This window comes from Mus pahari, chromosome 6 (assembly GCF_900095145.1).
Source record: "Mus pahari chromosome 6, PAHARI_EIJ_v1.1, whole genome shotgun sequence".
In the NCBI taxonomy this organism is placed as follows: domain Eukaryota; kingdom Metazoa; phylum Chordata; class Mammalia; order Rodentia; family Muridae; genus Mus; species Mus pahari.
The window spans coordinates 60,177,335-60,190,252 of record NC_034595.1 but is presented as its reverse complement, the minus strand read 5'-3'; the positions used below and the strand labels follow the sequence as shown (position 1 = coordinate 60,190,252).

The 12,918-nt window shown below is 42.3% G+C and overlaps 1 protein-coding gene across 3 annotated transcripts in view; it reads right to left on the bottom strand.

Annotated features, from left to right (window-relative positions):
* Nucleotides 1-8,661: 8,661 nt before the first annotated feature.
* The window catches only part of Eps15 (epidermal growth factor receptor pathway substrate 15), a 105,681-nt gene continuing 101,424 nt past the window's right edge, over nt 8,662-12,918 (bottom strand). Inside the window, exon 25 of one of the 3 annotated variants that reach the window (XM_021199624.2) lies at nt 8,662-11,172. In XM_021199624.2, the coding sequence (XP_021055283.1) occupies nt 11,026-11,172 (147 nt within the window). In that variant the 3' untranslated portion in view covers nt 8,662-11,025. The remainder of the gene's footprint in view (nt 11,173-12,918) is intronic. The other 2 variants (XM_029539647.1, XM_029539648.1) reach the window with 2 other exon arrangements.

Below are 12,918 nucleotides of genomic sequence, written 5' to 3'. Positions count from 1 at the left end.
AGAGAGAGAGAGAGAGAGAGAGAGAGAGAGAGAGAGAGAGAGAGAGGTGCTAGGTAGTGGTGGCTCACATCTTTAATCCCAGCACTCAGGAGAGCACTGCAGAGGCAGGTGGGTCTCTGACTTTAGGGCCAGCCTGGTCTTCAGAGGGCATTCCAGGACAGCCAGGGCTAGCTAGAGAAGCCATCCGAGGGTAGGTGAGGGGGAGACACTGTGACTCAGATGGGATTTTTAAAGAGGAGACCTCAACTGAGTTTTATAACGTGCCGAGGAGTGAAGAGACTGTCTTCCAGGCAGATCTGAGCAACCGCAGCCTAGCTGTAAGAATACTATAAGGCAGATGCCAGTAACTCAGTTTCCAGGTGATAAGCAGCCATAGGCTGTTCTGGGTTTGTTTGTTTGTAGACAGTCTTATGTCTTATGTGTCCCAGGCCAGTTTCAATCTTAAACTCACTAGGTACTGAACCTTGAACTCCTAGTCTTCCCGCATGCTAGGCAATCTATATGCCCAGCCCTCACAGAAGAGAGCTAAAGTGGAAAACTGACATGTGCCTGTTTTATCCTTTAGTGAGAACACCGGTCGAGCTAGGGGCTACTGCAAAGATCTAGCAGAAATCTCCCGGAGATAAAATCAGCAGGATGTGGACAAGGGAAGGGATGAGGAGGGAGGCGTCAGAGATGACTCCCAGGTTTCAGGCTTGGGCAACTGGGTGGATGACTGTACCATTCACTGAGATGGGGACACAGGATGAGGAACAGGTTTGGGGGTGAAGACGTATGATCAGGACTGTGGCTTATCAAGTTAGGGGTGCTCAGGACAGCATTGCCCTCTCCCAGGGACAGCTGTGTGAACAACTATGTCAGTATGAAGAACTTGTAAGGCACTCAGGACTGATCCAGATAGCAAAGGCACCTAAAGCCACCAACTCATCCAGATATGGGAGAAGTTGAGAAAGTGACACCCAGAAAAGAGTAATGACACAATCCCTGCAGAGTTGTGCCTGGGGGAACTTTGGTGCATATCTCCACTGCCCCCACCCCATCCCTCACCCCACTCCACCCCACCCCCCACACCGTTCTGGGCTGGGGACCAGGTTCCCCTTCTCTGTACTACAAGCCCCAAGGGCCAGACCAGTGACTAAGCTAGCAACTTGGCTTAGGTGGAGTGGGGCCGCACCCCTTTGTCCACAGACCCCACTGGCTCAGGGAGAGTGCAGAGGACCAGGGAGCACATGGGGATGCAGAAGGTTCTGAGTTGCCCTAGGGTGGCAGTTAGCCACAAGCAGCGCAGTTTCCACACGTCCCTCGCTTCCCCTCTCGTTGGTACTCAAAGATTTCCCGCCCCGGCTGCCATCCTATACCTGCAGTCTCTTTTCCTGGACGCTGCCCTCTTCCAGGTGGTCAGGAAGGCCATGGCACAGGATGGCTGGGAGGAGTGCGCTGGTGGCCCCTCGTGGTGACAGCTGCAGCAGGCGGCAGAGACTCACACGGTCTCAGGAGGCAGCACCTGGACAGGCAGGCAGGGCGGGCCCCGGCTCCTCCCAGCTTTGGAGGGCACCTCCCTTGCAGCCGCCCCTGTAGCAGGCCAGGCCTGGGGGACAAGAGCACCTCCATTCCATCCAGAACGATGGGATCTCCAACTGGTCGAGACCCATCTTTGGGCACAGAGAGAGACAGGTCTGTCCTGAATCATGCAGACCAAGTGCCACTTGGTGGGGGATGGGACAGGAGCTAATATGCCACAGTCTCTCTCAGAATAATGTGGGTCACATGTATTTCCAGCATTTTATTTTACCACTAACAAGAAGAATGGGCTCTGGCACCCCACCAGAGCAGCCCAGTAGTCACTCGTGGGTGCTTATACAAGTTCAGACGAAGGTAAGAGACAGGGGAGCAGCTTGAGAGACTGTGGATCCAGGACCTCCTGGAAGCTTTCTTGAAGAGTGTGGAGGTCGAGCTTCCATTTCCTTTTGGGCTGGTTTGCATCCCGTCTGCTTGTGTAATCCATGTCTCCTGTCTAATACGTTGTGGTTGAGTCTTACAAGTCAAATGTTTTCTATATGCCAACCTCTGAGTCACATGCTTTACATAAAATCTTATCTTCAACTGACTAAATACCACATATTTCCATTTTGCAGTTGACAGATCTGAAATTTAGCAAGGTTAATTTATGGAGACCACGTTGTAGAATGTGGCCCACCGTTCCACTCTGCCTGTGGTCTCATCTAGGTAGTCACTTGCCTCTGCTAGGCAGAGAAGAGGTGACATTTCCCCCTTTCTCTGAGCACACACCTCAGAGCCTGAGAATGTGCCTATCTAACCACAAAACTAGTGTGTCCAGACCTTGAAATTCCTCTTGTGTGTACCAACAGGCTTTAGAATCCCCTGTTCAGCTTGGCAGTGTTGGGCACTGAAGAAAGCCAGGTCTCCCCTGGACTTAGGCAAGAAACCTCAGAATAAGAAGCCTAGTTTCCAACAGGCAGAGCCCAGTCTACTGACAGTAGATGAAAGTTCCACCCCGACTCTGGGATCACGGCGAACACCACCTCCTCCAGGAAGCCTCCTAGGTTCTCCTCCCTGGAAGTCTCTCCCTGTCCAGAGGTCACATTTTTTTTCTTGTCTATTTTCTTTTATAACTAAAAAAAAGTTTTTTAAGCATTCAACTTGTGTACATGCATTTGCATTTGGAGTTCAAAGGACAACTTTTGAGTCAGCTCTCTTTCGACCTCTGTGGGTTCTGGTGACAGAATTCAGGTGCTTTTATCCATTGAGCTATCTCAATAGCCCAACACTTCATAATTTTAATAGTAGTCCACAGAATCAGTCTCATTCCTCATATTCCCTCTTCTTCCCTCTCTTCCTTCCCTCCTTGTGTGTGTGTGTGTGTGTGTATGATTATCTTGTATTTGAGGCACGGTCTCACTCTGTAACAGGCGGCCCTTGAACAATCTTCCTGCTCAGCCCAAGTTTTGGGATTACACATAGGAGCCACCATGCCCAGCTCCATTCTTCAGCTTTCTGAGGGTAGAGAGAAGCACCTTGTGTCTGTCTTTCCTGGATCTGGTCCCACTGCTACATAGTTGAGTGAACGAGGGAACCAGCACACAGTAAGCTGTTCTCAGTAGCAGGCACTACAGGGAGGGTTTACACACCAACTCCAATGTAGAAAATGACTGAGGAGTTCCAGACCTACTTGGGTGACACTCACTCACTGCCCCTCGCACCCTACCCCAGCTCACAAGTTTAGAAATTGAGTCAGGGTCTTGGGTTCAACCCAGAGGTTCTTGAACTTCCAGGTGTTTGCCACTTTTCATTGTCTACTTAGAACTATATTTGGCATTATCTTAACTCTTCACAAGTAACAACCCAACCCTCAAACAACTGTATAAGCTGTGTTCTTTTAGAACTCAGGTTTTTTTCTCCAAAGATTTATTTTTATGTGTAAGGGTGTTTTACCTGCAGGTACGAAGTGTATTGCTCACAGAGGCCATAAGAACATGTCCCTGAAACTGGAGTTATAGATTAGTATGAGCTGCCAAGTGGGTGCTGGTAACTGAACAGAGCTCTCTGCAAGAGTGACAACTGTTCTTACATGGAGCTCTGTTCAGTTACCAGCACCCACTTGGCAGCTTATACAAATCTCGTAGTATGTATTGTTATTGTCCTAGGTTCAGTGATGAGAAAACATGGACAGGGAGGTTAAGTAGCTGGCCAGAAGCCATGGTTTCAGCCTAGGCATTGGCTCTAGAGCAAGCTGGGTTTGATAAAATTTATTCTACTTCAGGATTGTTACAAGATGCAAAATAAGATGAGCTTGGTATCGTGATTCCTAAGTACTTTGTACATCCTAAGAACCTGCATGGCAGGCAGACAGGTAGGCGTAGCATGCCTCTAACGCTTTCCTGGCATGTATGTTGCTGGAACAAATGACTCCTCTGCTCACCCGTCTCAGTTATTAAAGCTGTGATGTGGGAGGCTGGAGAGGTAGAAGAGACAGGTATCACTGTGGCCAGTGGTGAAAGATTCAGTACATATGCGCCAGATAAAGACAAGAACAAATTAAGTGAAGCTTCTGGGGGTCTGGCTGAAAATGGAGAAAGAAGTGATTTGGACGAGGACAGCGGAGGGGGAGGACAGGAAAATGGATCCATCGATGCAGTTCCTGTTGATGAAAACTTGTTCACTGGCGAAGATCTGGATGATCTAGAAGAATTGAACCCTCTTGATCTAGAAGAATGACAAGGACGAAAACTAGGTCAGCTCAATATGATCAACATGAACTGAGATTGACTACATTAATTGTTTGGCCACCTAGAATCACCAGGATGTTTATTTCCCCATGATGATTCTGGAGGGATACTGTCCTCCACAAAAGGAATCCTATCCCTGCGTCTTCTCTTCTGACTTTGACTACATCTCATAGTAAGTTCAGAGTAGTTGGTAAATTAAAAATGGTCATTACAGAAGATGATTGGTGTTGTAACTGTTCACTCGTGTAGGAAGTGTAACCACTTTTCCAGCTTTTGGTTTTCATTGGGCATGTGTAATTTCCAGAAACAACAAATTCACACTTAAGATACTTGTGTTTGATGCAGTTTTTAATGAGTGATTTCCTTTCCTTAGTATTTATATGTTTTAGAGACTGCCTGAAAGGTGAGCACTGTACTTGATAAAGGAAACTGCATATGCAGATTCAGTATTGTACTTCTGCTGACAATTAGGTGGACAGAGAATGGGACTGGTCAACCCGACAGGGTCAGCTGCAGTTCCCTGTGTTAAAGCTGTTTGAAGTTCTCCCCTTTTTTGCCAATAAAGTTGTAAGTAAACCATCAAACATCCAAAAAAAAAAAAAAAAAATCAGTGGCTTTTATTTTGTCTTGCACATATTCAATGACAAATTCTATTTCCTGAGATTTAAAATGACGCTCTTTAACACACTGAAAGATTTACATACAATGAATCAAAAGCCAAGGTATGCAGAGTTATCCCAAAGAGCCAAACAGCCACCCAACCAGCCAAACCAGATGTTAGCTCAATAAACATATTAATCTAGAAAACCACGCTCTTGGTCCAGGCAGCTGAGATGAACAGTAGCCTCAGGAAGGAAGGAAGGCCTCAGATTCAATCTACTGTGGGCAAAGCCCGGTGACAATGATAATGGGAAAGCGATATTCTTGACCTTACATCAGTGAACTCGACTAATGGGTACTGCCTCTTTTGCTGATGAAATCAGGTTTCTAAAGAAAGGTCTGGATCTTGGAGCAGGCTAAATTCATTAAAGTGATAAATGCCACCTACGAGAAGCCTCTTGAAGACATCTTTTCAAATCCACATCAAATACTGTGTGGCTGTGGACCTTATACTTGATGACTGAATCATCGACCTTTATTTACACCTTCCAGATGATCTGGAGGCTTCTAAACTCAGAGTTACTCTTCTCCTCTCACTAACATCTATTTAGAAGCTATGATTTGTTAATCTCAATTTGTTCTGGAGTCACTCTCCTCTTAGGACTTAGCCATAACACTTTTCAAAACTTCTCACTGGATAACTTCACTTTTATTTTTTCCCTAAACCAATCCCAGTTACCAAGGAGAGCTTATACAGAAAACCTATAAAGTCAAGTCATTCTTTTATCCATAAATGTAATGTTCTTACTGAGCTACTTAAAAACATTGAAAACTTACTTTTGACTTTCTTTTTATTCAGGATGTGGAGTCCATGGAATCCAAGCTGGACTTGAATTCCTTATATAGCCAACGATGATCTTCAACTTCTGAGTGTTGGGATCACAGGCATGCAACATCCTGCCAGTTTCCAGGGTGTTGGGAACTGAGCCCAGAGCTTCACTCACTCCAGGCACTCTGACCACTGGAGTCTTCAGTGTCTCTACTGCTCTAGTCACGCCTTCCTTCAGAGCCTCAGCAGTACTGGCTACTGTTCATTTTTGTTTGACTTATTGCTTCAAACTTATAACTCAGGCTGATCTTTAATTCTGAGGACTTTTCTGTGTGAGCATCCAGAATGCTAGTCTTATTAGGCATAAACCACCACCTGGCTTAAACTTATATTTCTTTAATAAAAAGTAAGGCTGGCCTTTTCTGCCCTATGTTTATGGTAACGTTAGTAATTTACAATTGAGGTTTTTTTTTGTAAAGATTTATTTATTTATTATATGTAAGTACACTGTAGCTGTCTTCAGATGTCCCAGAAGAGAGCCTCAGATCTCATTACAGATGGTTGTGAGCCACCATGTGGTTGCTGGGATTTGAACTCACGACCTTCAGAAGAGCAGTCGGCACTCTTAACCACTGAGCCATCTCTCCAGCCCTACAATTGAGTTCTTATGTCAGCAACTCATGTAAGTGAGACAAGACTTCTAGCTGGATAATGGGTTTACTCAGGATTTGTTTTATTTTTAATTATGTGTTACAGTCATATCTGTGTAGGTGAGTGTGAGTGCCTGAGTAGGTCAGAAAGGGTACTATATCCCTGGTGCTAGAACTACAGGCAGTTGTGAGCAATCAGTGGGTGCTGGAAACTGCACTCTATACTCTTCTGCAACAGCAGCAAATGCCCATAACCACTGGGCATCTATCTAGGCCCTGAGAGAATCAATGCTTCCTTCCTACTTTTTCTTCTTTCTTGACAGAGCTCTGGCTGACCTGAAACTCTATGTAGATCAGTGTGACCTCCAACTCAAAAGATCCACCTGTCTGCCTTTTTAGTGCTGGGATTAAGGGTGTGCACCACCACAATGGGTTCTGAAGAATGTTTTAAAATATTAGGTGTGATGTAGTAGATTTATTCCATCAAGAGTGACTATATAGATTACGCATGGTATTTCTTTCTATTCTGGTTTATCTCTATTAAGAACAACGCATAGCAGTAAACCCCTGGACCCAGTTTCTTGGGTTCTCACTTGGGTATTTCTGAAAAATGGAGACACCTGTACTTTTCAGAGTTATGGTTGTGAGGACTAAGTGGATTGATATTTGCTAAACACTGAGGATCGTGATAACAACTTTAAAAATGTCACTCATTATTTATCATGTCCTGTTCCTACCATTTTCTAGAAGCATTTTTCACACAAAATGAAATACGGTATGTAAAGTACATGCATTACCATGCTGGAATCAAGAGATCAGGCGTGTAAGCCGAAACATACACTTTAACTTGGAAATAGATCCTCTATTTCCAAATAGATCAGGTGTGTAAGCTGAAGCATACACTTTAACTTTGGAAATAGATCCTCTATTTCCAAAACAGGAGAAAAACTGTCCTTACTTAGTCCTACAGTGAAAACTAGACAAGAAACACAAGCACAGACACAATGCTTGGCATAGGCGTCACATGCACCACACAGTCTAATGTGAGGCTGGGAAGAGCTCAGAGGTAAAGTGTTGGCCCAGCTTGCAGGAGGCCAAAGGGGTGGGGTGGGGTGGGGTGGGGTGAGCTTATTTCCTTAAAATAACTAGTATTAAAAAGGTGTCAAGCTGGGCAGGGAATTACATGGTTATAATTCCAACTGCTCATGAGGTAGAAGAACTGAACTGGAGGTTAGCCCTAGATAGCAAGACCTCCATCTAAAAACAGACTGACCAAACTATCAAACTCATTGAGGAAAATGAAGTTCAGGGAACCAGAGGCTAAAGAACTTTCTTTTATTGTTGTTCTTGCTTGTTTTTAAAAAGGGTCTCCCACCTAGAATACCCAAGATACAATTTGTAAAATACATGAAACTCAAGAAGGAAGACCAAAATGTGGACACTTCGCCCCTTCTTAGAATTGGGAAAAAAAACTCCCATGGAAGGGGTTACAGAGACAAAGTTTGGAGCTGAGACGAAAGGATGGACCATCCAAAAACTGCCCCACCCAGGGGTCCATCCCATAATCAGCCACCAAATGCAGACACTATTGCATACACCAGCGAGATTTTGCTGAAAGGTCCCTGATATAGCTGTCTCTTGTGAGGTTATGCCAGTGCCTGGCAAACACTGAAGTGGATGCTCACAGTCAGCTATTGGATGGAACACAGGGCCCCCAATAGAGGAGCTAGAGAAGGTACCCAAGGAGCTGAAGGGATCTGCAACCCTATAGGTGGAACAACAATATGAACTAACCAGTACCCCCTGAGCTCGAGTCTCTAGCTGCATATGTAGCAGAGGATGGCCTAGTCAGCCATCATTGGGAAGAGAGGCCCCTTGGTCTTGCAAACTTTATATGCTCCAGTACAGGGGAACACCAGGGCCAAGAAGGGGGAGGGGGTGGGTAGGGGAGCAGGGTCGGGGGGGGGAGGTTATAGGGAACTTTCAGGATAGCATTTGAAATGTAAATAAAGAAAATATCTAATAAAGATTGGAAAAAAATAAAAAAGGGTCTCCCTACGTAGCTCAGACTGACTTCAAACTTGCCACATAGAATAGGCTGGTCAGAACTTGGGACCTGTTTGGTTTTGCCTCCTGGATTAAAGGTGTGCACAACCATGTACGACTTGAAGGATTTTCTCAAAAACAGCAGAAAAGGGATCTGAGGTCAGGAACATCCTAAGAACCCAAGGCACGTGTCCTTACTTGGCAGATACACAGCCATGTGTTTCAGGCTTTATCCTTATGAAGATACATATCCTATCTTCCTTTCAAAAAACAGGACAAGATAACAAAGTTTGTTTATAGAATTAGCATTCAACATTTATTTAAGTCTCTATAGTACTATAAGAACCCTTTATACAGGATAATGTATGCTGATGGCAACTTGCCCCTCCTCCTACCGTATGCACACGATCAAGAACAGTACACAAAGTTTCAATGCAAAATGATATAGTACACACTTTTACTTATTAAAGTTTATTATTTTCATAATTACAACTGTAATTTATAAGTTTGAAACATGAGAGAACGTCTATGAAGAAAGCACAGATAAAGCTGAACAAGTACATAAAAGGAAGATGGTTAAAACTCTGTCTTTGTTTCAAGCGCAGGCTTTGGAGCCAGGGTCAACACCATAAAACATCACAAACGGGTCTTAAGACACTCATCCTATACACTCAAGAGTGGAGATATAGCTATGTCTATGTCCTATGTACACACTTTAGTATGATATTGGCCCACTGAGCACACACATCTTAACAAAGGATAAGAGTCTCTATGACCCAGCTAAGCGCACAGAAGATTAGGGCACACTTACTACACATCAAAAGTTGCTGTTTATAAGTTATAGATATTTAATATTTCCAGAGTTTTTAATTAAAAAAAATTAAAGCATTTCAAACATTTTTCACTTTTCTCAGTGCAAACGAAGGTTATTCAAGTCAACTTACCTTTCTCCTGAGGAGTGAGAGGAAGGGGCAAACAGAAACACCGCCCACCACCACCCAACCTGACCTGCTCATCACCCTTTGCAGCAAACACTTAGGCCACGGAATTAGTTATCACAATTAAAGCCTTGTGATTACGATTCAGCCCTTACTTCATATGTTTAACTTTTATGCTGAAATATTTATTTACAAAAGTAGAAAAAAGTTAGCAGTGCAAGGAAATGGTTGAAGTTTGTTTTAAATCCCAGCTATCCAATAGTATGTGGAAAGGAAAATAAAGCACCATTTCAAAATGGTCTGATTAGACATTAGAATGTACTTATAGGCCAGGCAGTAAATTACTCTAACAACAGTTCAATACCACCTTAACTTGGCTATCCTAAAGAATTTTAAATAGTTTGTAGGTGCATTTTTGTTTATCTTGGTATTACAAACACTAAATTAGTAACTCATATCTAAAAAATTACAAATTATAGTCTACTTCAAATCCATTTAAAATCCAGCTGTCTGTCAGGCCAGTCCAGCAGAAGATGGGCTTTTAACAAAAGTAGGGCTCTGATAATTTGGCAGCTCGGTTTATTTTTCTCTCAATTTAAAAACTAGGAATTTGTTTGGATGGGGTAGCTTGTCAATTTTATAGGTGAGAAAAATAAAGCAAATAAATAAAGAAATTTAAACTACAAAGATAGACAGAAAGTAAGAGGATATAACAAATGTTATTTCTTCCATTTGTATCACTGCAAATAGCTGGGCCTTCACTAAAGAAACAAAACACATAATGAATATCAAAGTACCTTCCAATTCTAGCTTCCTAGACTTCAGGTCACTTATGAACTACGGTCAGTGCAGTCACAAAGGCAAAATGGGTACAGACTAAGTGTTTGCTTAAACGGATAGGTTATATTTTAAGTTACAAATTTTCCTCACTAGCACTTAAAATAAACATATCCTTACAAATTTTATTTGTAAGAAATTGGTTTGTTTGTTTTTAATTAGGAAACATGTCGTGAGGTATCTGTTAATCTTAAAATTCTTTAAGTCCAGAGAAAATTGTTCTAAAAACACGTTTCATATACAAGGCTTTAATACTTTTATCTAGGAATTACTTGCAGCTGGAGCAATAATGGTTTAACTTAATTCATCCAGTTTTCAATGGTGGAGTTGATCTATGCAGAATATTTTCCTGTTTCTAAGTAACTTAGCTGTATTTTCTCCAGAAGTACAATGCACTTTAAACTGGCTAATTTGTACCGATCAGAAGAAACAGGATACTCTTTCCCTCCCCCTCCTTCAAGCACTCAGCTCAGGGAGAATACTTGCACACTTTCAGAACTCCAGTCGTTGTCATAGTAACTACAGGACAAGGGCAGCACAGCGCAAAACTACATCTGCTAGGTTCCAGAAGGCAGAGGCTTGATGCTCTAGCTTTACAGGGACTAGTACAAGCAGGCAAGAGCTCACTGTAAATGCACACCAGAACAGGGGTCTAGGCGAAGCTGTTTAATTAGAGTACTGCTTTTGGAAGAAAAAATAAAAGACACATTTGAAATAGGTCCCCCACCCCCCCCAAAAAAACCAAACTAGACTTTTGTCACATTTCTAGGAATCTCAAACCTTGTGTATCCCATGCTCATAGGTAGTTTGATGCATATGGTAAATAGCTTCAGTATTCAAGAAGAGCACTGTATTGCTGACAACGGACAGATAACTCTTCATGCTTCTGATATCTCGGATTTGCTAAGTGCAATGGCCAGTTCCAAGTCTTCTTGCTCCTGCTGATTTAGTCTGGCAAGCCTCTGTTCTTCTTCCCGCTCACTTTCCCTTTTTGCCCATTCAATCATATCTTCTTCAGAGGGATACTGCCATTTAAAAGATCCAAAGAATGAATGAATTAAAAAATAAGCTAAGACATACAAAAGACCTTCTATAAAAGAGTACTAACTACTTGTTTTACCTAAAGGAATAGTATTAATTCCTTGTTTTTCTGAAAATGTATTTTGACTACTTATTGAGCTCTGGTTTAAAGTTTTAACACAATCTATGGAAAGAAAAGTCTATAAAAATATAATAAGGTCTATACAGTACACTGTTAAAATCATCACCTTAAACAGTAGCAATTCCAGGCATGGTGGCACGTGCTTGCAGTCCCAGCACATGGGGACTGAGGAAGGAGGAAGCCAATCCGGGACACAGTGATATTTTGTCTCAAAACAGGTTAAATGCTTAGGATAGAATAGGATATTTAAAAACAGGAGTGATCTAATCTTTCATTTCACCGTAAAATATGTGTTTATGACGATCCTCCCTTCCGGATTTTTTATTTTTATTATTTTTTAAGATGGACTATCACTGGGTGGCTTATGTTGGCCTCGAACTCATGATCCTCCTGCCTGTGTCCTACGTTGTGGGATTACAACCATATGGCAGCATGCCTGACTGATAAATCATTAAAATTAATGCCACTGGTGATAGAGAGCTGCCTTACCTGGCCTCTCAGGAAACCCCAAAAGTATAAAGCAAAAATAGACAGATTTTGCTACATTAAGAACATTAGATACAGAATGTGAACCTAATTTTTTTTAATAAATATAGATTCTGATAGTCCTTAGGAACTTTTAGTCCAGTTTTATATAACTAAAATGATTCAGCTTAAGTAAAACCTGAATACTGATGATGACTAATTAGATTGGAAAAAATATTTGTAACTACAACCAAATTTCAACTTCAGTAGACACTAAATACAAAATTCTACTTGGCTTGAGTCTTGTCAAGAGAAGACCCATCAAAGAAGTGAGACAAACTGGAAGGCTTTGACAGTGTACCTGTGACTCTTGGTGTGCTTATCAACAAACCTCTCAAAGTGAAAACGGAGGACTTTATTGTGAGCTACTTTATGCTGTACTGTACTGAGATTCTGAAGTATAAAATAAGCAAAATGCCTCCACTACTGTTCAAGAGTCATTCCAACCAGGTTTTTACTTGCAGATCCATATTTAACACTGACTGTTACAAACTGCCAGACAGTTATTTTAGACTGAGAATTACAATCTCCTAAGAAAGCCAATTCTCCATCCTTCTCTGCTCGAAGCAATTCAAATTCCACCTGACATGGACTCTGAAGATAATTCTGAGTAGCCTTCACACTCAGGAAACACCTGGAACCTCTGAGTACAGATCCACAGGTGGGTGCTGCAGCTCCTCAGGTGCAGACTCCTGCCCTCCTCTCTTTCAAGTAGCCAGAGCAGTAATGGGGATAAAATGACGAGTGAGAGGATCCAAATGGTACGGCCAGGGGCATTGATCATCTCCAAAGTCAAGGATAAAAGGTGGTAAACACAAAAACTCTTCTTATAGAATGGGCAATGGTAATGAATGTCACTTTGCCAAAAACAAACAAAAACAAAAACCAGAAAAAAACACCTAAAAACCAAAACCAAAGATATCTAAGAATTTCATTTTTAATAAATGATGATAAATATGATGCCTCACAATGGGTTATTCCACTTCTAATAGGACAAAGGACTTGCCCAGTCCTTTCTCACAGTGCTTCTTTAAGTTGCTGAAAGAATTCTTAGATCTTAAGTTTATTTCATAATACTGAAAAG